The following is a 26,158-nucleotide window of genomic DNA, read 5'->3' on the forward strand; positions in this document are numbered from 1 at the left end:
CGTGCGGCCGCTTTTTTCTTCCACCAATCCTCGCAAGCGAAAAACCCCCGGCGCCCGCGGCATTTCCCCGCACCCTCGCGGTCTTTGCCGGGAGGACACGGCTCGCGCGCGGCGTTCCTTTGCCTTCTGCACCGCCGCAGAGCGAAAAACCCTTGCGGGCCGCTTTTCCCCCCGTTTTTCCAATCTTCTCGAGGGGAAACCCATCGAACGCCTCATTTTTATTGGCCGTCCTGCCTTGCAGATCACCGAGACCATCCTCTCCGCCGATTGCAGCGAGAGCTGCACTTGCCGGGCCGCCGGCGGCATGCAATGTCAACCGGCCGGTTGCCCCTTTGGCCAAGTTTGTGGCCTCAAAGACGGCGTCCGGGCTTGCGTGGAGCAACCTGGGCAATGCACCTTGGCCCCCGCCACCCATTTCGTCTCCTTCGATGGAGCCACCGGCACCACCACGGCCCCCGGCATCTACGTGATGGTCTCCCCGTGTGATTCGCGCCGCCCTACTTGGTTCCGGCTCTTGGCTGACGTCGGCGAGGATGGGGACCGACCGGCCGTGGTGGCCCTTCACCTTTTCAGCCCTCAGGCTTTCCTCACCGTCAAGAAGGACAAGAAGGTCTGGGTAGGTTGTCCCCAACCCCGCTGCCACCCGAAAAGTCCCACCTTGCCCTTAATTGTACCCAAAATCCGTCGTTTGCCACCAATATCCATCGGTGTCGTGCAAGGGAAGCACCTACACGGGTTGTTCTCCATCCCACCGTCACCAGGAGATGTCCCCACGTTGGCCCATCCCTTCATTTTGACCCAAACCGCTCTTTTTCCACCCATTTCACGTGAGGGGAAGCCCCCACACGTGTCGTCCTTCATCCCGCTGTCACCTTGAGATCTCCGTGCGACCGCCCAACCCTTCCTTTTGATTAAAATTGCCCTTTTTCCCACCGGTTTAATGCACGATAAGGCTATGCAGGTGCCGTCCTTCATCCCAACGTCATCGCCGGCTGCCCTCGCATTGGCCCACCCCTTCGTTTGAACCAAAAATCGCCTTCCCCCCCCCCCCCCAATTTCTCACCGAGGAAGCATCCCCGTCTGCTGCTCTTTGTGCCACCGTCATCACCAGGTGGCCACGCGTTGACCCGCTCCTTCGTTTTGACCCCAACAACCTTTTTCCCGGCAGTTTCGTGCAAGCAGGGCACCCGTGGGTCGTGACCTCCATCCCACCATCAGCAAGAGATGTCCGTGCATCTGCTCAGCTCTTTCTATTGACCCAAATTGCCTTTTTTTCCCAGTAATTTAATGGAAAGTAAGCACCCATGGGTGCCCTCCTTCACCCCAGACCCTTCTCCCAGCCCCACGGAGGGAACCCCGGTCTCCGAGCCCCCCACCCCACCTCCCACCCCCCCGTCCCCCAGCAGGAACGAACCCCACGAGATCAACCTTCGCTCCCATCCCACGTATCCCCCTTTCCTAGGGTGCTTTGCACCACTCTCCATACCTAAAATGGAGGGATTTCACCCTGTTTTGGGGCTCCACCACTCTGGAGAAGGTTGGTGGTGCTGGAGCAATGACCTATTTCCTGGCTTTTTCACCCCAATTGATATTTATGTCAACGTTGGGTTGCGTGGAGCCATGTTCTCCCTATCGGTGTCTTCTCCAGGTCAAAGGGGTCCCGGCCACCCTCCCCGTGAAGGTCTCCAGCACGTTGACCGTCTCGGAGAGCCGAGGCGGCGTCTGGATCATCCAAGATCCCGAATTCACCATTGGCCTCAGTTCTGCCGGGGAGGTGACGGTGAAGGTGACCCAGGAGCTGAGCAAACACCTCTGCGGGATCTGCGGTAACTACGACGGGAACGCGGCCAACGACCTCCGAGGGCCCGACGGGAAATTGGTGGCGAATATGGTGGCGGTGGCCAAAGCCTGGAGAGCGCCCGACTTCAGCCACGTGAGTGTCCCCGGGAGGTGACGTCATCGGTCTTGGGTTTTGGGGTGATATTTGTCGTCTTTCGTCTCCTAGCTCGGTCTTCGGTTGTGTCCCTGTTGGCCTTGGTGCCACCGTCGTGAAGAAACGTCCATCAGTTGGCGCCATCCCTTCGTATTAACCGAAATCGCTTTTTTTTTTCCCCACCGAATTAACCCAAGGGGAGCGTTGTCCTTCATCCCGCCGTCACTGAGAGATCTTCATCCATCAGATTAACCAAAATTGCCTTTTTCCCACCTGTTTCATGCAAGGGAAGCCCCCCCCAGGTGCCACCCTTCATCCCACCGTCATCACAAGATCTCCATCTATCTCTTCGTTTTAACCAAAATTGCCTTTTTCCCACCAATTTCATCCAAGAAAAACACCCACATTTGTTGTCTTCATCAAGAGATGGCCGTGCCTTGACTCCTCTTTCCATTTTGACCAAAATCATCCTTTTTTCCACTAGTTTTGTGCAAGGAGAGCACCCACACGCGTTGTCCTTCATCCCACCATCATCGTTCTTTTGGATTAACCAAAAATCACTTTTTTTCACCAGTTTCACCCAAGGGAAGCCCCTATGGCTGCTGTCTTCATCCCGGTGTCACCAAGAGCTCTTCAAATATTGTCCTATTTCTTAATCTTAACCAAAATCACTGTTTTTTTCCACCAATTTCATACAAGAGAACCCCCCCCCCCAACTACCATCCTTCATATTAACCAAAATAGTCCTTTTTCCCCTCAAATCAGGCCCAAAATAGTCTGCAAGGAACCGATGGGTTCATTGTTGGATCCCGTCATCATGGGAGGAGAAAAAAGGGGGGGGAAGAGCCCCAAAAGGGGGAGAAAGAGCCCAAAAAAGGGAGAAAGAGCCCAAAAGAGAGGGAAAGAGTCCCCCAAAAGAGGGGGAAAGCCCCAAAAGAGGGAGAAAGAGCCCCCAAAAAGAGGAAAAGAGCCCCAAAAGAGAAGGAAGTGCCCCAAAAAGAGGAAAAGAGCCCCAAAAGAGAAGGAAAGTGCCCCAAAAATGAGGAAAAGAGCCCCAAAAGAGAGGAAAAGAGCCCCAAAAAAGAGGGAAAGAGCCCCAAAAAAGGGAGAAAGAGCCCCAAAAAGGAGGGAAAGAGCCCCCAAAAAGAGGAAAAGAGCCCCAAAAGAGGGGGAAAGAGCCCCAAAAAAGAGGGAAAGAGCCCCCAAAAAGAGGAAAAGGGGCCCCCAAAAGAGGAAAAGAGCCCCAAAAGAGGAAGAAAGAGCCCGCGAAAGAGGGGAGAAGAGCCCCCCAAAAGAGGAAAAGAGCCCCAAAAAAGAGGAAAAGAGCCCCAAAAAAGGGAGAAAGAGCTCCCCCAAAAGAGGAAAATAGCCCCAAAAGAGGGGGAAAGAGACCCCCAAAAAGAGGAAAAGACTCCAAAAAAGAGGAAAAGAGCTCCCAAAAAGTGGGAAAGAGCCCAAAAAAAGGGAGAAAGAGCCCCAAAAGAAGAGGAAAAGAGCCCCCAAAAGAGGGAAAGAGCCCTCAAAAGAGGGAAAGACCCCCCAAAAAGAGGAAAAGAGCCCCCCCAAAGAGGAAAAGACCCCCAAAACAGGGAGAAAGAGCCCCCCAAAAGAGGAAAAGAGCCCCCAAAAAGTAGGAAAGAGCCCCAAAAAAGGGAGAAAGAGCCCCAAAAGAAGAGGAAAAGAGCCCCCAAAAGAGGGAAAGAGCCCTCAAAAGAGGGAAAGACCCCCCAAAAAGAGGAAAAGAGCCCCCCAAAAGAGGAAAAGACCCCCAAAACAGGGAGAAAGAGCCCCAAAAGAAGAGGAAAAGAGCCCCCCAAAAGTGGGAAAGAGCCCCAAAAAAGGGAGAAAGAACCCCAAAAGAAGAGGAAAAGACCCCCCAAAAAGAGGAAAAGAGCCCCCCAAAAGAGGAAAAGACCCCCAAAACAGGGAGAAAGAGCCCCAAAAGAAGAGGAAAAGAGCCCCCCAAAAGTGGGAAAGAGCCCCAAAAAAGGGAGAAAGAGCCCCAAAAGAAGAGGAAAAGAGCCCCCAAAAGAGGGAAAGAGCCCTCAAAGAGGGAAAGACCCCCCAAAAAGAGGAAAAGAGCCCCCCAAAAGAGGAAAAGACCCCCAAAACAGGGAGAAAGAGCCCCAAAAGAAGAGGAAAAGAGCCCCCCAAAAGTGGGAAAGAGCCCAAAAAAAGGGAGAAAGAGCCCCAAAAGAAGAGGAAAAGAGCCCCCAAAAGAGGGAAAGAGCCCTCAAAAGAGGGAAAGACCCCCCAAAAAGAGGAAAAGAGCCCCCCAAAGGAGGAAAAGACCCCCAAAACAGGGAGAAAGAGCCCCAAAAGAAGAGGAAAAGAGCCCCCCAAAAGTGGGAAAGAGCCCCCAAAAAGGGAGAAAGAGCCCCAAAAGAAGAGGAAAAGAGCCCCCAAAAGAGGGAAAGAGCCCTCAAAAGAGGGAAAGACCCCCCAAAAAGAGGAAAAGAGCCCCCCAAAAGAGGAAAAGACCCCCAAAACAGGGAGAAAGAGCCCCAAAAGAAGAGGAAAAGAGCCCCCCAAAAGTGGGAAAGAGCCCAAAAAAGGGAGAAAGAGCCCCAAAAGAAGAGGAAAAGAGCCCCCAAAAGAGGGAAAGAGCCCCAAAAGAGGGAAAGACCCCCCAAAAAGAGGAAAAGAGCCCCCCAAAAGAGGAAAAGACCCCCAAAACAGGGAGAAAGAGCCCCAAAAGAAGAGGAAAAGAGCCCCCCAAAAGTGGGAAAGAGCCCCCAAAAAGGGAGAAAGAGCCCCAAAAGAAGAGGAAAAGAGCCCCCAAAAGAGGGAAAGAGCCCTCAAAAGAGGGAAAGACCCCCCAAAAAGAGGAAAAGAGCCCCCCAAAAGAGGAAAAGACCCCCAAAACAGGGAGAAAGAGCCCCAAAAGAAGAGGAAAAGAGCCCCCCAAAAGTGGGAAAGAGCCCAAAAAAAGGGAGAAAGAGCCCCAAAAGAAGAGGAAAAGAGCCCCCAAAAGAGGGAAAGAGCCCTCAAAAGAGGGAAAGACCCCCCAAAAAGAGGAAAAGAGCCCCCCAAAGGAGGAAAAGACCCCCAAAACAGGGAGAAAGAGCCCCAAAAGAAGAGGAAAAGAGCCCCCCAAAAGTGGGAAAGAGCCCCCAAAAAGGGAGAAAGAGCCCCAAAAGAAGAGGAAAAGAGCCCCCAAAAGAGGGAAAGAGCCCTCAAAAGAGGGAAAGACCCCCCAAAAAGAGGAAAAGAGCCCCCCAAAAGAGGAAAAGACCCCCAAAACAGGGAGAAAGAGCCCCAAAAGAAGAGGAAAAGAGCCCCCCAAAAGTGGGAAAGAGCCCCCAAAAAGGGAGAAAGAGCCCCAAAAGAAGAGGAAAAGAGCCCCCAAAAGAGGGAAAGAGCCCCAAAAGAGGGAAAGACCCCCCAAAAAGAGGAAAAGAGCCCCCCAAAAGAGGAAAAGACCCCCAAAACAGGGAGAAAGAGCCCCAAAAGAAGAGGAAAAGAGCCCCCCAAAAGTGGGAAAGAGCCCCCAAAAAGGGAGAAAGAGCCCCAAAAGAAGAGGAAAAGAGCCCCCAAAAGAGGGAAAGAGCCCTCAAAAGAGGGAAAGACCCCCCAAAAAGAGGAAAAGAGCCCCCCAAAAGAGGAAAAGACCCCCAAAACAGGGAGAAAGAGCCCCAAAAGAAGAGGAAAAGAGCCCCCCAAAAGTGGGAAAGAGCCCAAAAAAAGGGAGAAAGAGCCCCAAAAGAAGAGGAAAAGAGCCCCCAAAAGAGGGAAAGAGCCCTCAAAAGAGGGAAAGACCCCCCAAAAAGAGGAAAAGAGCCCCCCAAAAGAGGAAAAGACCCCCAAAACAGGGAGAAAGAGCCCAAAAAGAAGAGGAAAAGAGCCCCCCAAAAGTGGGAAAGAGCCCCAAAAAAGGGAGAAAGAGCCCCAAAAGAAGAGGAAAAGAGCCCCCAAAAGAGGGAAAGAGCCCTCAAAAGAGGGAAAGACCCCCCAAAAAGAGGAAAAGAGCCCCCCAAAAGAGGAAAAGACCCCCAAAACAGGGAGAAAGAGCCCCCCAAAAGAGGAAAAGAGACCCCAAAAAGTGGGAAAGAGCCCAAAAAAAGGGAGAAAGAGCCCCAAAAGAAGAGGAAAAAATCCCTCAAAATGAGGATTAACTATTTTTTATCTAATTTTGGTTTTTTTTTTTTGCCCCCCCCCCCCAGTAATGCAAAAAAAATGACATTTAGCCGCCTGGAACCGGGCCGCCACGCCTCGGCGCTGAGATCACCACAGCAAAACCGGAAGCATAAACGAAAAAAAAGGGATCCCCCCCCCACCTCCCCCCCCCCCCAAATTTGATGTGGGTGTGTGTGTGTCCCCCCCGAAAAAAAAAATAAAACCCCATGGGCGAAGCTGTTGCTGGGTTCCGTTTGCAAGAAAAAAATCACCAAAATTTGGAGAAAAATCAAAAGCGGGGAATGCCGGGGGGGGATGGGGGGGGGGTCTTGGGTGCCTGGGTGCCCTGGGGGGGGGGGAATGGGGTGTTTCCCGGATATTTGGGTGCTCTGCCAGCCCCGTCCTGCCCCAGGCGGTTCTTGGCCCCCCCTGACCTGTTTCGGTCAATATTTCCCGTCACTCCGGGGGGGTGGGGGGGGGCACCCGGATCCTTGGGTGACCTGGGGGGGGGGCACCCGGATGCTTGGGTGCTCTGGGGGGGGCACCTGGATCCTTGGGTCACTTTTTGGGGGGGGTATCTGGATGCTTGGGTGCTCTTGGGGGGGGGCACCCAGATACCTGGGTGATCTTGGGGGGGCACCTGGATGTTTGGGTGCTCTTGGGGGGGGCACCTGGATCCTTGGGTCACTTTTTGGGGGGGGTATCTGGATGCTTGGGTGCTCTTGGGGGGGGCACTCAGACCCCTGGACCCTCTTGGGGGGGAGACCTGGATGTTTGGGTGCTTTGGGGGGGGCACCCAGATACCTGGGTCCTCTTGGGGGGGGGCACCCAGATACCTGGGTGCTCTTGGGGGGAGACACCTGGATGTTTGGGTGCTCTTGGTGGGGGGCTCCCAGATGTTTGGGTGCTCTGGGGGGGGTACCCATATACCTGGGTCCTCTTGGGGGGGGGACCCGGATCCCTGGGTTCTCTTGGGTGCCCCCCCCCAGATGTTTGGGTGCTCTGGGGGGGGCACCTGGATCCTTGGGTCACTTTTTGGGGGGGGTATCTGGATGCTTGGGTGCTCTTGGGGGGGGCACTCAGACCCCTGGACCCTCTTGGGGGGGAGACCTGGATGTTTGGGTGCTTTGGGGGGGGCACCCAGATACCTGGGTCCTCTTGGGGGGGGGCACCCAGATACCTGGGTGCTCTTGGGGGGAGACACCTGGATGTTTGGGTGCTCTTGGTGGGGGGCTCCCAGATGTTTGGGTGCTCTGGGGGGGGTACCCATATACCTGGGTCCTCTTGGGGGGGGGACCCGGATCCCTGGGTTCTCTTGGGTGCCCCCCCCCAGATGTTTGGGTGCTCTGGGGGGGGCACCTGGATCCTTGGGTCACTTTTTGGGGGGGGTATCTGGATGCTTGGGTGCTCTTGGGGGGGGCACTCAGACCCCTGGACCCTCTTGGGGGGGAGACCTGGATGTTTGGGTGCTTTGGGGGGGGCACCCAGATACCTGGGTCCTCTTGGGGGGGGGCACCCAGATACCTGGGTGCTCTTGGGGGGAGACACCTGGATGTTTGGGTGCTCTTGGTGGGGGGCTCCCAGATGTTTGGGTGCTCTGGGGGGGGTACCCATATACCTGGGTCCTCTTGGGGGGGGGACCCGGATCCCTGGGTTCTCTTGGGTGCCCCCCCCCAGATGTTTGGGTGCTCTGGGGGGGGCACCTGGATCCTTGGGTCACTTTTTGGGGGGGGTATCTGGATGCTTGGGTGCTCTTGGGGGGGGGCACCCAGATACCTGGGTCACTTTTTTTTGGGGGGGGGGACCTCTGGGGAGGTTGGGGAAGGGAGATGCTCCTGGACACATGGTTCCCCCTCCCCAGTGTCCCCAGTCTTTCCCAGTACATCCCAGTCCCCCCCCTTCCAGTCTCCTCCAGTTTGTCCCAATCCTGTCCGCTGTACCCCCCCCGCAGTGTCCCCAGTTCCTCCCAGTGCATGCCAGTCCCCCACACTGTCTCGCCCAGTATCCCCCCCAGTGTTGCAAAGCCCCCCCAGTTTGCCCCAGTCGCCTCCAATACATCCCAGTCCCACTCAGTGTCCCTCCCAGTATTCCCAGTCCCCCCCACCGTGTCCCAGTCCCCCCCCAGTGTGCCCCCCATATCCCCCCCAGTGTTGCAAATCCCCCCCCAGTTTGTCCCAGTCCCCCCAGTGCCTCCTAATACATCCCAGTCCCACTCAGGGTCCCTCCCAGTGTTCCCAGTCCCCCCCAGTGTGCCCCCCAGTGTTGCAAATCCCCCCTAGTTTGTTCCAGTGCCTCCCAATACATCCCAGTCCCATTCAGTGTCCCTCCCAGCGTTCCCAGTCCCCCCCCAACATGTCCCAGTCCCCCCCAGTGTGCCCCGCAGTGTTGCAAATCCCCCCCAGTTTGTTCTAGCCCCCCCCAGTGCTTCCCAATACATCCCAGTCCCACTCAGTGTCCCTCCCAGTGTTCCCAGTCCCCCCCAGTGTGCCCCCCAGTGTTGCAAATCCCCCCTAGTTTGTTCCAGTGCCTCCCAATACATCCCAGTCCCATTCAGTGTCCCTCCCAGCATTCCCAGTCCCCCCCCCAGCATGTCCCAGTCCCCCCCAGTGTGCCCCGCAGTGTTGCAAATCCCCCCCAGTTTGTTCTAGCCCCCCCCAGTGCTTCCCAATACATCCCAGTCCCACTCAGTGTCCCTCCCAGTGTTCCCAGTCCCCCCCAGTGTGCCCCCCAGTGTTGCAAATCCCCCCCAGTTTGTTCTAGCCCCCCCCCAGTGCTTCCCAATACATCCCAGTCCCACTCAGTGTCCCTCCCAGTGTTCCCAGTCCCCCCCCAGTGTGCCCCCCAGTGTTGCAAATCCCCCCTAGTTTGTTCCAGTGCCTCCCAATACATCCCAGTCCCATTCAGTGTCCCTCCCAGCGTTCCCAGTCCCCCCCCAGCATGTCCCAGTCCCCCCCAGTGTGCCCCGCAGTGTTGCAAATCCCCCCCAGTTTGTTCTAGCCCCCCCCAGTGCTTCCCAATACATCCCAGTCCCACTCAGTGTCCCTCCCAGTGTTCCCAGTCCCCCCCCCAGTGTGCCCCCCAGTGTTGCAAATCCCCCCTAGTTTGTTCCAGTGCCTCCCAATACATCCCAGTCCCATTCAGTGTCCCTCCCAGCGTTCCCAGTCCCCCCCCAACATGTCCCAGTCCCCCCCAGTGTGCCCCGCAGTGTTGCAAATCCCCCCCAGTTTGTTCTAGCCCCCCCCGGTGCTTCCCAATACATCCCAGTCCCACTCAGTGTCCCTCCCAGTGTTCCCAGTCCCCCCCCCAGTGTGCCCCCCAGTGTTGCAAATCCCCCCTAGTTTGTTCCAGTGCCTCCCAATACATCCCAGTCCCATTCAGTGTCCCTCCCAGCGTTCCCAGTCCCTCCCCCAACATGTCCCAGTCCCCCCCAGTGTCCCCCCACAGGGACACAGTCCATCCCAGTCCCCCCCAGTGGCGGTGTGGGTAGAGACGGAAGCGCCCAGGGCCCTGGGAGGTGCCACCTGGGGGGTGTCCCCATCGTGTCCCCCCCCCCCCCCCCGGCCTGTCCCCAACCCCGTCCCCTCCCTGGGGATAAAATAGCTCCGGGCACGCTGCCGGCACCGACCGGCACCATGGGACCCCGGTGAGTGCGGGGACACTGGGGACACTGGGGGGACATCGGGGGACGTGGGGATGTGGGGGGATACGGGGGGACTGGGGGACATTGGGGACATTGAGGACATGGGGGACATTGGGGACATGGGGGGATGTGGGGGGATATGGGGGGACACTGGGGGACATCGGGGACATTGAGGACATGGGGGGACATTGGGGACATGGGGACTTGGGGGGACACGGGGACATGGGGACGTGGAGGACACTGAGGACATGGGGATATGGGGGGACATTGGGGGACATGAGGGGACACGGGGACATGGGGGACGTTGAAGACACGGGGGACATTGGGGGACGTGAGGGGACTGGGGGACATGAGGGGACACAGGGGACATTGGGGACATTGAGGACATGGGGGACATTGGGGACATTGGGGATATGGGGGGACATGAGGGGACTGGGGGACGGGGGGACATTGGGGACATTGGGGACATGGGGGACATTGGGGACATGAGGATATGGGGGGACACAGGGACATTGGGGGACATTGAGGACATGGGGACATGGGGGGACATGGGGATATGGGGGGACATTGGGGGACCTGGGAGGGCTGGGGGACATTGGGGGACATGAGGGGACACAGGGACATGGGGGGACATTGGGGACATTGGGGACGTGGGGGACATTGGGGGACATGGGGACATGGGGGGACACAGGGACATGGGGGACGTGGAGGACATTGAGGGACATGGTGACATGGGGGACATGGGGGGACTGGGGGACATGGGGGACATGGAGGACATGGGGGACATTGGGGACATGGGGGGACTGGGGGACATTGGGGGACATGGGGGGACTGGGGGACATTGGGGACATGAGGGGACACAGGGACATGAGGGTACCTTGAGGACATGGAGGACATTGAGGGACACAGGGATGTGGGGGGACATTGGGGAATGGGGGACATTGAGGACATGGGGACATTGGGGGACATGGAGGGACATGGGGATGTGGGGGGACATCGGGGGACATGGGGGACATTGAGGACATGGGGGACATTGAGGGACACAGGAATATGGGGGGACATTGGGGAATGGGGGACATTGAGGACATGGGGACATCGGGGGACATGGGGGACATTGAGGACATGGGGGACATTGGGGACATGGGGATATGGGGGGACAGGAGGGGACTGGGGGACATGAGGGACATGAGGGGACATTGGACATTGGGGACATTGAGGACATGGGGGACATTGGGGACACGGGGGACATGGGGGACATGGGGGACATTGAGGACATGGGGACATGGGGAGACATGGGATGGCACTGGGGGACATGGGATGGCACTGGGGGACATGGTGGTCCTTTGGGCAGATGGGGACAGGGGGACTTGGGGGACATTGGGGACATCTGGACACGTGGGGGACGTGGTGGGGACATTGGGGACATTGGGGCGTGGGCGTAGTCTGGACACATGGTGGGGTCATGGGGACATGTGGAGAGGGACACGCGAGGGACACGCACAGGGAGCGGGACACGTGAGGGACACGCAGGGGACACGGAGAGGGACACCCATAGGACGTGCGTGTGGGGACAGGGACACGCAGGGACACGCAGAGGGGGGCGCGTGGGGACGGGTCCGCGTGGGGGGGGACACGCGGGGGACCTGCTTGCGTGGGGACAGGGACACGTAGGTGACACGTGTGGGGACATCCACGCACGGGGAAAGAGGGACGTGGAGAGGGAGACGCGAGGGAGGGGGGCATGGGGACAGGGACACCCGTGGGGACAGGGACGTCCATGGGGACAGGGACACCATGGGACACGTGCGCATGGGAGCAAGGACATCCATGGGGACAGGGACATCATGGGACATGTACGTGGGGACAAGAACATCCATGGGGACAGGGACACCATGGGACATGTACGTGGGGACAAGGACATCCATGGGGACAGGGACACCCATGGGGACAGGGACACCATGGGACATGTACATGAGGACAGGGACATCCATGGGACGTGTGTGCATGGGGACAAGGACATCCATGGGACACATGTGCATGGGAGCAAGGACGTCCATGGGGACAGGGACACCATGGGACATGTACGTGGGGACAAGGACATCCATGGGACAGGGACATCATGGGAACAAGGACATCCATGGGGACAGGGACACCATGGGGACAGGGACACCCATGGGACACGTGTGCATGGGAGCAAGGACATCCATGGGGACAGGGACATCATGGGACATGTACGTGGGGACAAGAACATCCATGGGGACAGGGACACCATGGGACACGTGTGCATGGGAGCAAGGACATCCATGGGGACAGGGACATCATGGGACATGTACGTGGGGACAAGAACATCCATGGGGACAGGGACACCATGGGACACGTGTGCATGGGAGCAAGGACACCCATGGGGACAAGGACACCCATGGGACATGTACATGGGGACAAGGACATCCATGGGGACAGGGACACCATGGGGACAGGGACACCATAGGACGTGTGTGCATGGGGATGAGGACACCCATGGGACATGTATATGGGGACAGGGACACCCATGGGGACAGGGACACCCGGGGGACATGTGTGTATAGAGACAGGGACATCCATGGGGACAGGGACATCATGGGACACATGTGCATGGGAGCAAGGACACCCATGGGGACAAGGACACCCATGGGACATGTACATGGGGACAAGGACATCCATGGGGACAGGGACACCCGTGGGGACAGGGACACCATGGGACATGTACGTGGGGACAAGGACATCCATGGGACAGGGACATCATGGGAACAAGGACATCCATGGGGACAGGGACACCATGGGGACAGGGACACCCATGGGACATGTGTGCATGGGGACAAGGACGTCCATGGGGACAGGGACATCATGGGACATGTACATGGGGACAAGAACATCCATGGGGACAGGGACACCATGGGACACGTGTGCATGGGAGCAAGGACATCCATGGGGACAGGGACATCATGGGACATGTACATGGGGACAAGGACATCCATGGGGACAGGGACACCATGGGGACAGGGACACCATAGGACGTGTGTGCATGGGGATGAGGACGCCCATGGGACATGTATATGGGGACAGGGACACCCATGGGGACAGGGACACCTGGGGGACATGTGTGTATGGAGACAGGGACATCCATGGGGACAGGGACATCATGGGACACATGTGCATGGGAGCAAGGACACCCATGGGGACAAGGACACCCATGGGACATGTACATGGGGACAAGGACATCCATGGGGACAGGGACACCATGGGGACAGGGACACCATAGGACGTGTGTGCATGGGGATGAGGACACCCATGGGACATGTATATGGGGACAGGGACACCCATGGGGACAGGGACACCCGGGGGACATGTGTGTATAGAGACAGGGACATCCATGGGGACAGGGACATCATGGGACACATGTGCATGGGAGCAAGGACACCCATGGGGACAAGGACACCCATGGGACATGTACATGGGGACAAGGACATCCATGGGGACAGGGACACCCGTGGGGACAGGGACACCATGGGACATGTACATGGGGACAAGGACATCCATGGGACAGGGACATCATGGGAACAAGGACATCCATGGGGACAGGGACACCATGGGGACAGGGACACCCATGGGACATGTGTGCATGGGGACAAGGACGTCCATGGGGACAGGGACATCATGGGACATGTACATGGGGACAAGAACATCCATGGGGACAGGGACACCATGGGACACGTGTGCATGGGAGCAAGGACATCCATGGGGACAGGGACATCATGGGACATGTACATGGGGACAAGGACATCCATGGGGACAGGGACACCATGGGGACAGGGACACCATAGGACGTGTGTGCATGGGGTTGAGGACACCCATGGGACATGTATATGGGGACAGGGACACCCATGGGGACAGGGACACCTGGGGGACATGTGTGTATGGAGACAGGGACATCCATGGGGACAGGGACATCATGGGACACATGTGCATGGGAGCAAGGACACCCATGGGGACAAGGACACCCATGGGACATGTACATGGGGACAAGGACATCCATGGGGACAGGGACACCCGTGGGGACAGGGACACCATGGGACATGTACGTGAGGACAGGGACATCCATGGGATGTGTGTGCATGGGGACAAGGACATCCATGGGACACATGTGCATGGGAGCAAGGACGTCCATGGGGACAGGGACACCATGGGACATGTACGTGGGGACAAGGACATCCATGGGACAGGGACATCATGGGAACAAGGACATCCATGGGGACAGGGACACCATGGGGACAGGGACACCCATGGGACATGTGTGCATGGGGACAAGGACATCCATGGGGACAGGGACACCCATGGGGACAGGGACACCATGGGGACAGGGACACCATGGGACATGTACATGGGGACAAGGACATCCATGGGGACAGGGACACCATGGGACATGTGTGCATGGGGACAGGGACACCATGGGGACAGGGACACCCATGGGACATGTACATGGTGACAAGGACACCCATGGGACGTGTGTGCATGGGGACAGAGACATCCATGGGACACATGTGCATGGAAGCAAGGACACCCATGGGGACAGGGACACCATGGGACATGTATGTGGGGACAAGGACATCCATGGGGACAGGGACAGCATGGGAACAAGGACATCCATGGGGACAGGGACACCCGTGGGGCAGGGACACCATGGGGACAGGGACACCATGGGACATGTGTGCATGGGGACAAGGACATCCATGGGACATGTACATGGTGACAAGGACACCCATGGGACATGTGTGCATGGGGACAAGGACATCCATGGGGACAGGGACACCATGGGACATGTGTGCATGGGGACAAGAACATCCATGGGACATGTACATGGTGACAAGGACACCCATGGGACATGTGTGCATGGGGACAGGGACATCCGTGGGGACAAGGGACACCCATGGGACAGGGACACCCATGAACTGTCTGCAGGGGCCAGGGCCAGGGCACGGGACGTCTGGAGGGGCCAGGGACACACGGGGGACATGCGTGTATGGGGACAGGGAGGGAGGGACGGACGGACGGACGGAGGGAGCGGGAAGATGGATGGGTGAGGGACAGCCGGAGAGATGGACGGATGGATGGATGGATGGATGGATGGATGGATGGATGGACAGACGGACACGTGGATGAATGGACGGATGGATGGATGGATAAAGGATGGACGGATGGATGAAGGACAGATGGACGGATGAAGGACAGACGGACACGTGGATGGATGGAGGAAGGACAGATGGACGGATGAAGGATGGATGAAGGATGGACAGACACGTGGATGAATGGATGGATGGATGAAGGACAGATGGACGGATGAAGGACAGACATGTGGATGGATGGATGGAGGAAGGACAGACAGACGGATAGATGAAGGACAGACAGACACATGGATGGATGGATGAAGGACAGATGGATGGATGAGGGATGGATGGATGGATGGATGAAGGACAGATGGACACGTGGATGGATGGAGGAAGGACAGATGGATGGATGAAGGATGGTTGGATGAAGGACAGACAGACACGTGGATGGATGGATGGATGGATGAAGGACAGATGGACGGATGAAGGACAGACACGTGGATGGATGGATGGAGGAAGGGCAGACGGACGGATGAAGGACGGACAGACGAAGGACGGACGGACGAAGGACGGACGGACGCGCGGATGACCGGAAGGCTGGACGGACAGACGGACGGGGGACGGACAGACGAAGGAGGGGCCAGCGCCCTTCTCACTCCCCCCCCCCCACCTTGTTCCTCCAGGCTTTGGCAGACGAAGGCTCCGTCCCTCCTCCTGCTCCTCCTCCTCCTCCTCCTCGGCCACGGGGAGAACTGGGGACCCCTGGGGACATGGGGGGCACCCATGGGACCTTCAGGTCAGTGGGGACACCCTGGGGGGGGGGGCACCCATGGGACCCACCGGGGTGACTGGGAACACTGGGGACACCTGTGGGACCCCCCGGGGTGACTGGGGACACTGGGGACACCTGGGGGGGGGGACACGCCGGGGGGTGCTTGGGGGGACTGGGGGGGGGGGGGGGCACCCATAGTTTGGGGTCCCAGACCCATTTTGGGGGTTCCTAGACCCATACTGGGAGGTTGCAGGGTGATAATGGGAGGTCCCAGGCCCAAACCAGGAGGTTCCAGAACCATACTGGGAGGTTGCAGGGTGATACTGGGAGGTCCTAGATCATCCCAAGAGGTCCTAGACCCATACTGGGAGGTCCCAAGGTGACACTGGGAGGTCCCAGGCCCAAACCAGGACATCCCAGGCCCATACTGGGAGGTCCCAGTGTGGCATTGGGAGGTCCCAGGCCCACACTGGGAGGTCCCAGACCCATACTGGCAGGTCCTAGATCAACCCAAGGGGTTCCAGACCCATACTGGGAGGTCCCAAGGTGACACTGGGAGGTCCCAGGCCCAAACCAGGACATCCCAGGCCCATACTGGGAGGTCCCAGTGTGGCATTGGGAGGTCCCAGGCCCACACCGGGAGGTCCCAGACCCATACTGGGAGGTCCTAGATCATCCCAAGAGGTCCCAGACCCATACTGGGAGGTCCCAGGGTGACACTGGGGGTTCTAGATCATCTCAAGAGGTCCCAGACCCATACTGGGAGGTCCCAGTCCCATACTGGGAGGTCCCAGGGTGACACTGGAGGTCCCATGCCCATACTGGAAGGTTGACACCGGGGGTTCTGAGCCACCAGTGGGGTCCCAGTCCCCCAGCATGGGGGTTCCCAGTCCTCACCGCGGGTCCCCGACGGGTCACCTCGCAGGTGGGGTGCTGTACCCCTTCGGATTGGAGGTCGGGGACGAGGCCACGCCCACCGAAGATGACGGGATGAGCCCCGAGATCTTCCTCTGGGAGAACTTCTCCTTCTACGGGCAACGTCACCGCTCGCTCTACGTGGGTGCCGGAGGGGCGGGGCTGCGGGTTGGGGGGCTCGGGGTGCTATTGGCTGGGGACACCACGGTTGGGGACAGCAAGGGTTGGGGACACCATGAGTTTGGGGACACCATGGGTTGGGGACACCATGGTTGGGGACACCATGGTTGGGGACATCATGAGTTCGGGGCCACCATGAGTTTGGGGACACCATGGGTTGGGGACACCATGAGTTTGGGGACACCATGAGGTTGGGGAGACCATGAGTTTGGAGACACCATGGTTGGGGACACCATGAGTTTGGGGCAACCATGGGTTGGGGCCACCATGAGTTTGGGGACACCATGGGTTGGGGACACCATGGGTTGGGGACACCATGGTTGGGGACATCATGAGTTCGGGGCCACCATGAGTTTGGGGACACCATGGGTTGGGGACACCATGAGTTTGGGGACACCATGAGGTTGGGGAGACCATGAGTTTGGAGACACCATGGTTGGGGACACCATGAGTTTGGGGCAACCATGGGTTGGGGCCACCATGAGTTCGGGGACACCATGAGTTTGGGGACACCATGGGTTTGGGGACACCATGGGTTTGGGGACAGTATGGTTGGACACCATGGGTTGGAGACACCAAGGGTTGGGGACACCATGGTAGGGGACACCATGGGTTGGGGACACCATGAGTTTGGGGACACCATGAGTTTGGAGACACCATGGTTGGGGACACCATGAGTTCGGGGCCACCATGAGTTTGGGGACACCATGGGTTGGGGACACCATGAGTTTGGGGACACCATGAGGTTGGGGAGACCATGAGTTTGGAGACACCATGGTTGGGGACACCATGAGTTTGGGGCAACCATGGGTTGGGGCCACCATGAGTTTGGGGACACCATGGGTTGGGGACACCATGGGTTGGGGACACCATGGTTGGGGACATCATGAGTTCGGGGCCACCATGAGTTTGGGGACACCATGGGTTGGGGACACCATGAGTTTGGGGACACCATGAGGTTGGGGAGACCATGAGTTTGGAGACACCATGGTTGGGGACACCATGAGTTTGGGGCAACCATGGGTTGGGGCCACCATGAGTTTGGGGACACCATGGGTTGGGGACACCATGGGTTGGGGACACCATGGTTGGGGACATCATGAGTTCGGGGACACCATGAGTTTGGGGACACCATGGGTTTGGGGACAGTATGGTTGGACACCATGGGTTGGAGACACCAAGGGTTGGGGACACCATGGTAGGGGACACCATGGGTTGGGGACACCATGAGTTTGGGGACACCATGAGGTTGGGGAGACCATTAGTTTGGAGACACCATGGTTGGGGACACCATGAGTTTGGGGCAACCATGGGTTGGGGACACCATGGGTGGGGACACCATGAGTTTGGGGACACCATGAGGTTGGGGAGACCATGAGGTTGGGGACACCATGGGTTGGGGACAACAAGGGTTGGGGACACCATGAGTTTGGGGACACCACGAGTTTGGGGACACCATGGGTTGGAGTCAACAAGGGTTGGAGACACCATGGTTGGGGACACCATGAGTTTGGGGACACCAGGGGTTGGGGACACCATGAGTTTGGGGACATCATGGGTTTGGGGACAGTGTGGTTGGGACACCATGGGTTGGAGACACCAAGGGTTGGGGACATCATGGTAGGGGACACCATGAGTTGGGGTCACCATGAGTTTGGGGACACTATGGTTGGGACACCATGGGTTGGAGACACCAAGGGTTGAGGACACCATGAGTTGGGGACACCATGGGTTGGGGACACCATGAGTTTGGGGACACCGTGGTTAGAGACATCAAGGGTTGGGGACAACAAGGGTCGGGGCCACCATGAGTTTGGGGACACCATGGGTTGGAGACATCATGAGTTTGGGGACACCATGGGTTTGGGGACACTATGGGTTGGAGACATCATGAGTTTGGGGACACCATGGGTTTGGGGACACTATGGGTTGGAGACACCAAGGGTTGGGGACACCATGAGTTTGGGGAAACCATGGGTTGGGGACACCATGGGTGGGGACACCATGAGGTTGGGGACACCATGAGGTTGGGACACCAAGGGTTGGGGACACTGTGGTTGGGACACCATGGGTTGGGGACACCAAGGGTTGGGGACACCATGAGTTTGGGGACACCGTGAGTTTGGGGACACCATGGCTTGGGGACACCATGAGTTTGCTGACAGTGTGGTTGGGACGCCGTGTGGTTGGGACGCCATGTGTAGGGGACACCAAGGGTTGGGGACACCATGAGTTTGGGGACACTATGGTTGGGACACCATGGGTTGGAGACACCATGAGGTTGGGGACACTGTGGTAGGGGCTCCATGGGTGGGTGACACCATGATTGGATGCCATCATGGTTGGCGGTCAAGATGGTTGGGGTCACCATGGTTGGGGGTCACCATGGTTGGGGACACCACGGTTGGGGTCACCATGACTGGAACCACCACGGTTGAAGACACATCACCGGGGGGCCACCACGGTTGGTGCCACCACCGCGGTTGAGGCCCACCACAGGAGACGGGCGGGTCATCGTGGCGTGTTGGTCGCTTCCTATAGGTGAACAACAACGGGGTGGTGTCCTTCGGAATAGGGGTCCCTGAATTCACCCCCCAACCCTTCCCGCTGCCCGGCCACCGCCCCTTCGTGGCCCCATACTGGGCCGACGTCGACACCAGACTGGGAGGAAACGTCTACTACCGGCAAAGCCAGAAACCGGAGCTTCTGGCCCGCCTCACCCACGATCTGGCCAATGCCGTGAAGCCGCCTGAGCCGCCTCCCAAACCCACGTGGGCTTTCGTGGCCACCTGGTACCGCGTGTCCTTCTTCGGAGCCGCCTCCACCAAGGTGAGAGACGTCGGGGACGTCGAGGTGGTCGCCCGTGTCCAACGTCAACGGTGGTCGCCCGTGTCCAACGTCAACGGTGGTGACCTCCCGTGGCCACGTCACCTATTTGGGGAGGGGATGGCAAAGGACGCGGGGACAAAGGGGGACGGAGGGTGGTGGGGACACGGAGATGGTGGACGGGGACACGGGGGGGACACGGAGCGGCAGGGATGGACCTGGAAGGTGACAACGTGGTGGGACACACGGAGGGTCAACGACCGCAGAGATGTGGGTGACGGTGACGTGGTGACACGGCGACACGGTGACACGGTGGACGTTCTTCGCCCTCGCCGCAGGTGAACACCTTCCAGGCGGTGCTGGCCACCGACGGGGCCACCTCCTTCATCCTCCTCAACTACGGTGACATCCAATGGACCACCGGCATCTCCAACGGTGGGGACGCCCACACCGGCCTGGGGGGGATCCCGGCGCAGGTGGGGGTCGGGGACGGAGGGGACATCGGGGTCGCCGTCGCGGGAAGGGGGTGGGCGGCCTGGGTGGGAGGGAGGGAAGGGGATTGGGGGTGGAGTTAAGGGGATTTGGGTGGAATTAAGGGGATTTGGGCAGAGTTAAGGGGATTTGGGCAGAGTTAAGGGGATGTGGGGTGGAATTAGGGGATTTGGGTGGAATTAAGGGGATTTGGGGTGGAATTAAGGGGATTTGGGGTGGAATTAAGGGGTTTGGGCAGAGTTAAGGGGATTTGGGGTGGAATTAGGGGATTTGGGGTGGAATTAAGGGGATTTGGGGTGGAATTAAGGGGTTTGGGCAGAGTTAAGGGGATGTGGGGTGGAATTAAGGGATTTGGGTGGAATTGCGGGATTTGGGTGGAATTAAGGGGATTTGGGGTGGAATTAAGGGGTTTGGGCAGAGTTAAGGGGATTTGGGGTGGAATTAAGGGGATTAGGGGTGGAATTGCGGGATTTGGGTAGAGTCAAGGGGATTTGGGGTGGAATTAGGGGTTTGGGGCAGAGTTAAGGGGATTTGGGTGGAATTAGGGGATTTGGGTGTAATTAAGGGGATTTGGGGTGGAATTGCGGGATTTGGGTGGAATTAAGGGGATTTGGGGTGGAATTAAGGGGTATGGGCAGAGTTAAGGGGATTTGGGGTGGAATTAGGGGGTTTGGGCAGAGTTAAGGGGATTTGGGGTGGAATTAGGGGATTGGGGTGGAATTAAGGGGATTTGGGGTGGAATTGCGGGATTTGGGTGGAATTAAGGGGATTTGGGGTGGAATTAAGGGGATTTGGGGTGGAATTAAAGGGTTTGGGCAGAGTTAAGGGGATTTGGGGTGGAATTAAGGGGATTAGGGGTGGAATTGCGGGATTTGGGTAGAGTCAAGGGGATTTGGGGTGGAATTAGGGGTTTGGGGCAGAGTTAAGGGGATTTGGGGTGGAATTAGGGGATTTGGGTGGAATTAGGGGATTTGGGTGGAACTAAGGGGATTTGGGGTGGAATTGCGGGATTTGGGGTGGAATTAAGGGGATTTGGGGTGGAATTAAGGGTTTGGGCAGAGTTAAGGGGATTTGGGGTGGAATTAGGGGATCTGGGTGGAATTAAGGGGATTTGGGGTGGAATTGCGGGATTTGGGTGGAATTAAGGGGATTTGGGGTGGAATTAGGGGATTTGGGTGGAATTAGGGGATTTGGGTGGAATTAAGGGGATTTGGGGTGGAATTGCGGGATTTGGGTGGAATTAAGGGGATTTGGGGTGGAATTAAGGGGTTTGGGCAGAGTTAAGGGGATTTGGGGTGGAATTAGGGGATTTGGGGTGGAATTAAGGGGATTTGGGGTGGAATTAAGGGGTTTGGGCAGAGTTAAGGGGATGTGGGGTGGAATTAAGGGATTTGGGTGGAATTGCGGGATTTGGGTGGAATTAAGGGGATTTGGGGTGGAATTAAGGGGTTTGGGCAGAGTTAAGGGGATTTGGGGTGGAATTAAGGGAATTAGGGGTGGAATTGCGGGATTTGGGTAGAGTCAAGGGGATTTGGGGTGGAATTAGGGGTTTGGGGCAGAGTTAAGGGGATTTGGGGTGGAATTAGGGGATTTGGGTGGAATTAGGGGATTTGGGGTGAAATTAGGGGGTTTGGGCAGAGTTAAGGGGATTTGGGGTGGAATTAAGGGGTTTGGGCAGAGTTAAGAGGATTTGGGGTGGAATTAGGGGATTGGGGTGGAATTAAGGGGATTTGGGGTGGAATTAAGGGGTTTGGGCAGAGTTAAGGGGATTTGGGGTGGAATTAGGGGATTTGGGTGGAATTAAGGGGATTTGGGTGGAATTAAGGGGATTTGGGGTGGAATTAAGGGGTTTGGGCAGAGTTAAGGGGATTTGGGGTGGAATTAAGGGGATTTGGGTGGAATTAAGGGGATTTGGGGTGGAATTGCGGGATTTGGGTGGAATTAAGGGGATTTGGGGTGGAATTAAGGGGATTTGGGGTGGAATTAAGGGGTTTGGGCAGAGTTAAGGGGATTTGGGGTGGAATTAGGGGGTTTGGGTGGAATTAAGGGGATTTGGGGTGGAATTGCGGGATTTGGGTAGAGTCAAGGGGATTTGGGGTGGAATTAGGGGATTTGGGTGGAATTAAGGGGATTTGGGGTGGAATTGCGGGATTTGGGTGGAATTAAGGGGATTTGGGGTGGAATTAAGGGGTATGGGCAGAGTTAAGGGGATTTGGGGTGGAATTAGGGGGTTTGGGTGGAATTAAGGGGATTTGGGGTGGAATTAAGGGGTTTGGGTGGAATTAAGGGGATTTGGGGTGGAATTAAGGGGTTTGGGCAGAGTTAAGGGGATTTGGGGTGGAATTAGGGGATTTGGGTGGAATTAAGGGGAATAGGGCAGAGTTAAGGGGATTTGGGGTGGAATTAGGGGGTTTGGGCAGAGTTAAGGGGATTTGGGGTGGAATTAAGGGGTTTGGGTGGAATTAAGGGGATTTGGGGTGGAATTAAGGGGTTTGGGCAGAGTTAAGGGGATTTGGGGTGGAATTAGGGGATTGGGGTGGAATTAAGGGGATTTGGGGTGGAATTAAGGGGTTTGGGCAGAGTTAAGGGGATTTGGGGTGGAATTAGGGGATTGGGGTGGAATTAAGGGGATTTGGGGTGGAATTGCGGGATTTGGGTGGAATTAAGGGGATTTGGGGTGGAATTAAGGGGATTTGGGGTGGAATTAAGGGGTTTGGGCAGAGTTAAGGGGATTTGGGGTGGAATTAAGGGGATTAGGGGTGGAATTGCGGGATTTGGGTAGAGTCAAGGGGATTTGGGGTGGAATTAGGGGTTTGGGGCAGAGTTAAGGGGATTTGGGGTGGAATTAGGGGATTTGGGTGGAATTAGGGGATTTGGGTGGAACTAAGGGGATTTGGGGTGGAATTGCGGGATTTGGGGTGGAATTAAGGGGATTTGGGGTGGAATTAAGGGTTTGGGCAGAGTTAAGGGGATTTGGGGTGGAATTAGGGGATCTGGGTGGAATTAAGGGGATTTGGGGTGGAATTGCGGGATTTGGGTGGAATTAAGGGGATTTGGGGTGGAATTAGGGGATTTGGGTGGAATTAGGGGATTTGGGTGGAATTAAGGGGATTTGGGGTGGAATTGCGGGATTTGGGTGGAATTAAGGGGATTTGGGGTGGAATTAAGGGGTTTGGGCAGAGTTAAGGGGATTTGGGGTGGAATTAGGGGATTTGGGGTGGAATTAAGGGGATTTGGGGTGGAATTAAGGGGTTTGGGCAGAGTTAAGGGGATGTGGGGTGGAATTAAGGGATTTGGGTGGAATTGCGGGATTTGGGTGGAATTAAGGGGATTTGGGGTGGAATTAAGGGGTTTGGGCAGAGTTAAGGGGATTTGGGGTGGAATTAAGGGAATTAGGGGTGGAATTGCGGGATTTGGGTAGAGTCAAGGGGATTTGGGGTGGAATTAGGGGTTTGGGGCAGAGTTAAGGGGATTTGGGGTGGAATTAGGGGATTTGGGTGGAATTAGGGGATTTGGGGTGAAATTAGGGGGTTTGGGCAGAGTTAAGGGGATTTGGGGTGGAATTAAGGGGTTTGGGCAGAGTTAAGAGGATTTGGGGTGGAATTAGGGGATTGGGGTGGAATTAAGGGGATTTGGGGTGGAATTAAGGGGTTTGGGCAGAGTTAAGGGGATTTGGGGTGGAATTAGGGGATTTGGGTGGAATTAAGGGGATTTGGGTGGAATTAAGGGGATTTGGGGTGGAATTAAGGGGTTTGGGCAGAGTTAAGGGGATTTGGGGTGGAATTAAGGGGATTTGGGTGGAATTAAGGGGATTTGGGGTGGAATTGCGGGATTTGGGTGGAATTAAGGGGATTTGGGGTGGAATTAAGGGGATTTGGGGTGGAATTAAGGGGTTTGGGCAGAGTTAAGGGGATTTGGGGTGGAATTAGGGGGTTTGGGTGGAATTAAGGGGATTTGGGGTGGAATTGCGGGATTTGGGTAGAGTCAAGGGGATTTGGGGTGGAATTAGGGGATTTGGGTGGAATTAAGGGGATTTGGGGTGGAATTGCGGGATTTGGGTGGAATTAAGGGGATTTGGGGTGGAATTAAGGGGTATGGGCAGAGTTAAGGGGATTTGGGGTGGAATTAGGGGGTTTGGGTGGAATTAAGGGGATTTGGGGTGGAATTAAGGGGTTTGGGTGGAATTAAGGGGATTTGGGGTGGAATTAAGGGGTTTGGGCAGAGTTAAGGGGATTTGGGGTGGAATTAGGGGATTTGGGTGGAATTAAGGGGAATAGGGCAGAGTTAAGGGGATTTGGGGTGGAATTAGGGGATTTGGGTGGAATTAAGGGGATTTGGGTGGAATTGCGGGATTTGGGGTGGAATTAAGGGGATTTGGGGTGTAATTAAGGGGATTTGGGCACAGTTAAGGGGATATGGGGTGGAATTAGGGCATTTGGGTGGAATTAAGGGGTTTGGGCAGAGTTAAGGGGATTTGGGGTGGAATTAAGGGGATTTGGGTGGAATTAAGGGGATTTGGGGTGGAATTGCAGGATTTGGGTGGAATTAAGGGGATTTGGGGTGGAATTAGGGGATTTGGGTGGAATTAAGGGGAATAGGGCAGAGTTAAGGGGATTTGGGGTGGAATTGCGGGATTTGGGGTGAGATTAAAGGGATTTGTTGTGGAATTAAGGGGATTGGGGCAGAGTTAAGGGGATTTGGGGTGGAATTAAGGGGATTAGGGTGGAATTAAGGGGATTTGGGGTGGAATTAAGGGGTTTGGGCAGAGTTAAGGGGATTTGGGGTGGAATTAGGGGGTTTGGGCAGAGTTAAGGGGATTTGGGGTGGAATTAAGGGTTTGGGGCAGAGTTAAGGAGATTTGGAGCGGAATTAAGGGGAATTGGGGTGAGATTAAGGGGAATTGGGGCAGATTTAATAGGATTTGGGGTGGAGTTAAGGGGATTTGGGGTGGAGTTAAGGGGATTTGGAGCAGAGTTAAGGGGATTTAGGGTGAAATAAAGGTGTTTGGGCAGAGTTAAGGGGATTTGGAGTGGAATTCAGGGAATTTGGGCAGAATTAAGGGGATTTGGGGCAAAGATAAGGGGATTTAGGCATTTAAGGGGATTTGGGGTGGAGTTAAGGGGATTTGAGGTGGGATTAAGGGGGATTTGGGTGGAATTGAGGGGATTGGGGCAGAGTTAAGGGGATTGGGGCTGAATGGAGGGGATTTGGGGCAGAGTTAAGGTTATTTTGGGTGGAATTAAGGGGATTTGGGGTGGAATTAAGGGGATTGGGGCAGAGTTAAGGGGATTGGGGGGTGGAATTACGGGATTTGGGGTGGAATTACGGGATTTGGGGTGGAATTACGGGATTTGGGGTGGAATTACGGGATTTGGGGTGGAATTAAGGGGTTTGGGGTGGAATTGAGGGAATTGGGCCAGACTTCGGGGGATTTGGGGCAGAGTTAAGGGGATCGGGCCAGAACCACGCTTCCTCCCCCACCCCGATGCCTCCCATCCCTCCCCCCCCAACCCCACCCTACCCCCCCCCCCCCACCCCAATCACCCACCGTGTCCCCCCCCCCCCCAACCCCCCCAGGCCGGTTTCAACAGCGGGGACGGCGTTCACTACTACAACATCCCGGGATCGCGCACGCCGGCCGTGTTGCACGTCGGCCGCGGGAGCAACGTGGGAATTTCGGGGCGTTGGATTTTCCGGGTGGACGAATTCACCGTCACCGAGGGACCCCCCCCCGAACAAAACGCCACCCCTTCGCCGACGCCCCCCCCCAAATCAACGACACCCAGCCCACCCGGGACCACCGAGGAGAAGACGTACATCTGCGAGTGGTGAGTGGGTGACGCGCGTGTCCGCGTCTTTTTTTTTGGGGGGGGGGGGGGGTCCTTTTTTGGGGGGGAGGGCACCCAGATTTGGGGGTGCCCTGGGGTTGGGGGCACCTGGGCGCCCTAAAATCCTTCCTTTCCCCCCCCCCAGAAGAAGGAGACGCCCCCCCCCCCCCCCCCGAGGACGCGTTACGGTGGAAAAAGCAATAAAGACGTGACGAGGAGAGCGGGGGGGCGTGTGCGTGTGCGTGCACACGCGTGTGCGAGCGGGCCCGTGCACACGCATGTGGGTGAGGGTCCGTGCACGCATGACAACCAGTG

General features: G+C 56.9%; 2 protein-coding genes across 4 annotated transcripts in view; both read left to right on the plus strand.

Annotated features, from left to right (window-relative positions):
- FCGBP (Fc gamma binding protein) overlaps positions 1 to 6,193 on the plus strand; it is a 31,913-nt gene extending 25,720 nt beyond the window's left edge. The window contains exons 19-21 of one of the 3 annotated variants that reach the window (XM_069774736.1): positions 242 to 616; positions 1,649 to 1,933; positions 6,097 to 6,193. In XM_069774736.1, the coding sequence (XP_069630837.1) occupies positions 242 to 616; positions 1,649 to 1,933; positions 6,097 to 6,099 (663 nt within the window). In that variant the 3' untranslated portion in view covers positions 6,100 to 6,193. Of the gene's footprint in view, positions 1 to 241; positions 617 to 1,648; positions 2,901 to 6,096 lie in introns of those variants that run through there. The other 2 variants (XM_069774735.1, XM_069774734.1) reach the window with 2 other exon arrangements.
- Positions 6,194 to 9,567: 3,374 nt separating this feature from the next.
- On the plus strand, positions 9,568 to 25,847 carry LOC138683113 (sushi, nidogen and EGF-like domain-containing protein 1). Its single transcript, XM_069774639.1, has 6 exons — positions 9,568 to 9,692; positions 15,514 to 15,626; positions 16,528 to 16,658; positions 19,239 to 19,526; positions 19,862 to 19,999; positions 25,593 to 25,847. Exons 1-6 carry the CDS (start codon positions 9,682 to 9,684, stop codon positions 25,845 to 25,847), a joined length of 936 nt encoding a protein of 311 aa, XP_069630740.1. The 5' UTR covers positions 9,568 to 9,681.
- The last annotated feature ends 311 nt before the right edge of the window (positions 25,848 to 26,158 follow it).

This window comes from Haliaeetus albicilla, chromosome 31 (assembly GCF_947461875.1).
Source record: "Haliaeetus albicilla chromosome 31, bHalAlb1.1, whole genome shotgun sequence".
Lineage (NCBI taxonomy): Eukaryota > Metazoa > Chordata > Aves > Accipitriformes > Accipitridae > Haliaeetus > Haliaeetus albicilla.

Bases quoted from the DNA above. Each gene is read 5' to 3' on its own strand.
- LOC138683113 (XM_069774639.1), top strand. The intron at 15,627-16,527 runs GTCAGTGGGGAC...GTCACCTCGCAG, and splicing joins GGCACCCATGGGACCTTCAG to GTGGGGTGCTGTACCCCTTC. The intron at 19,527-19,861 runs GTGAGAGACGTC...CCCTCGCCGCAG, and splicing joins TCGGAGCCGCCTCCACCAAG to GTGAACACCTTCCAGGCGGT.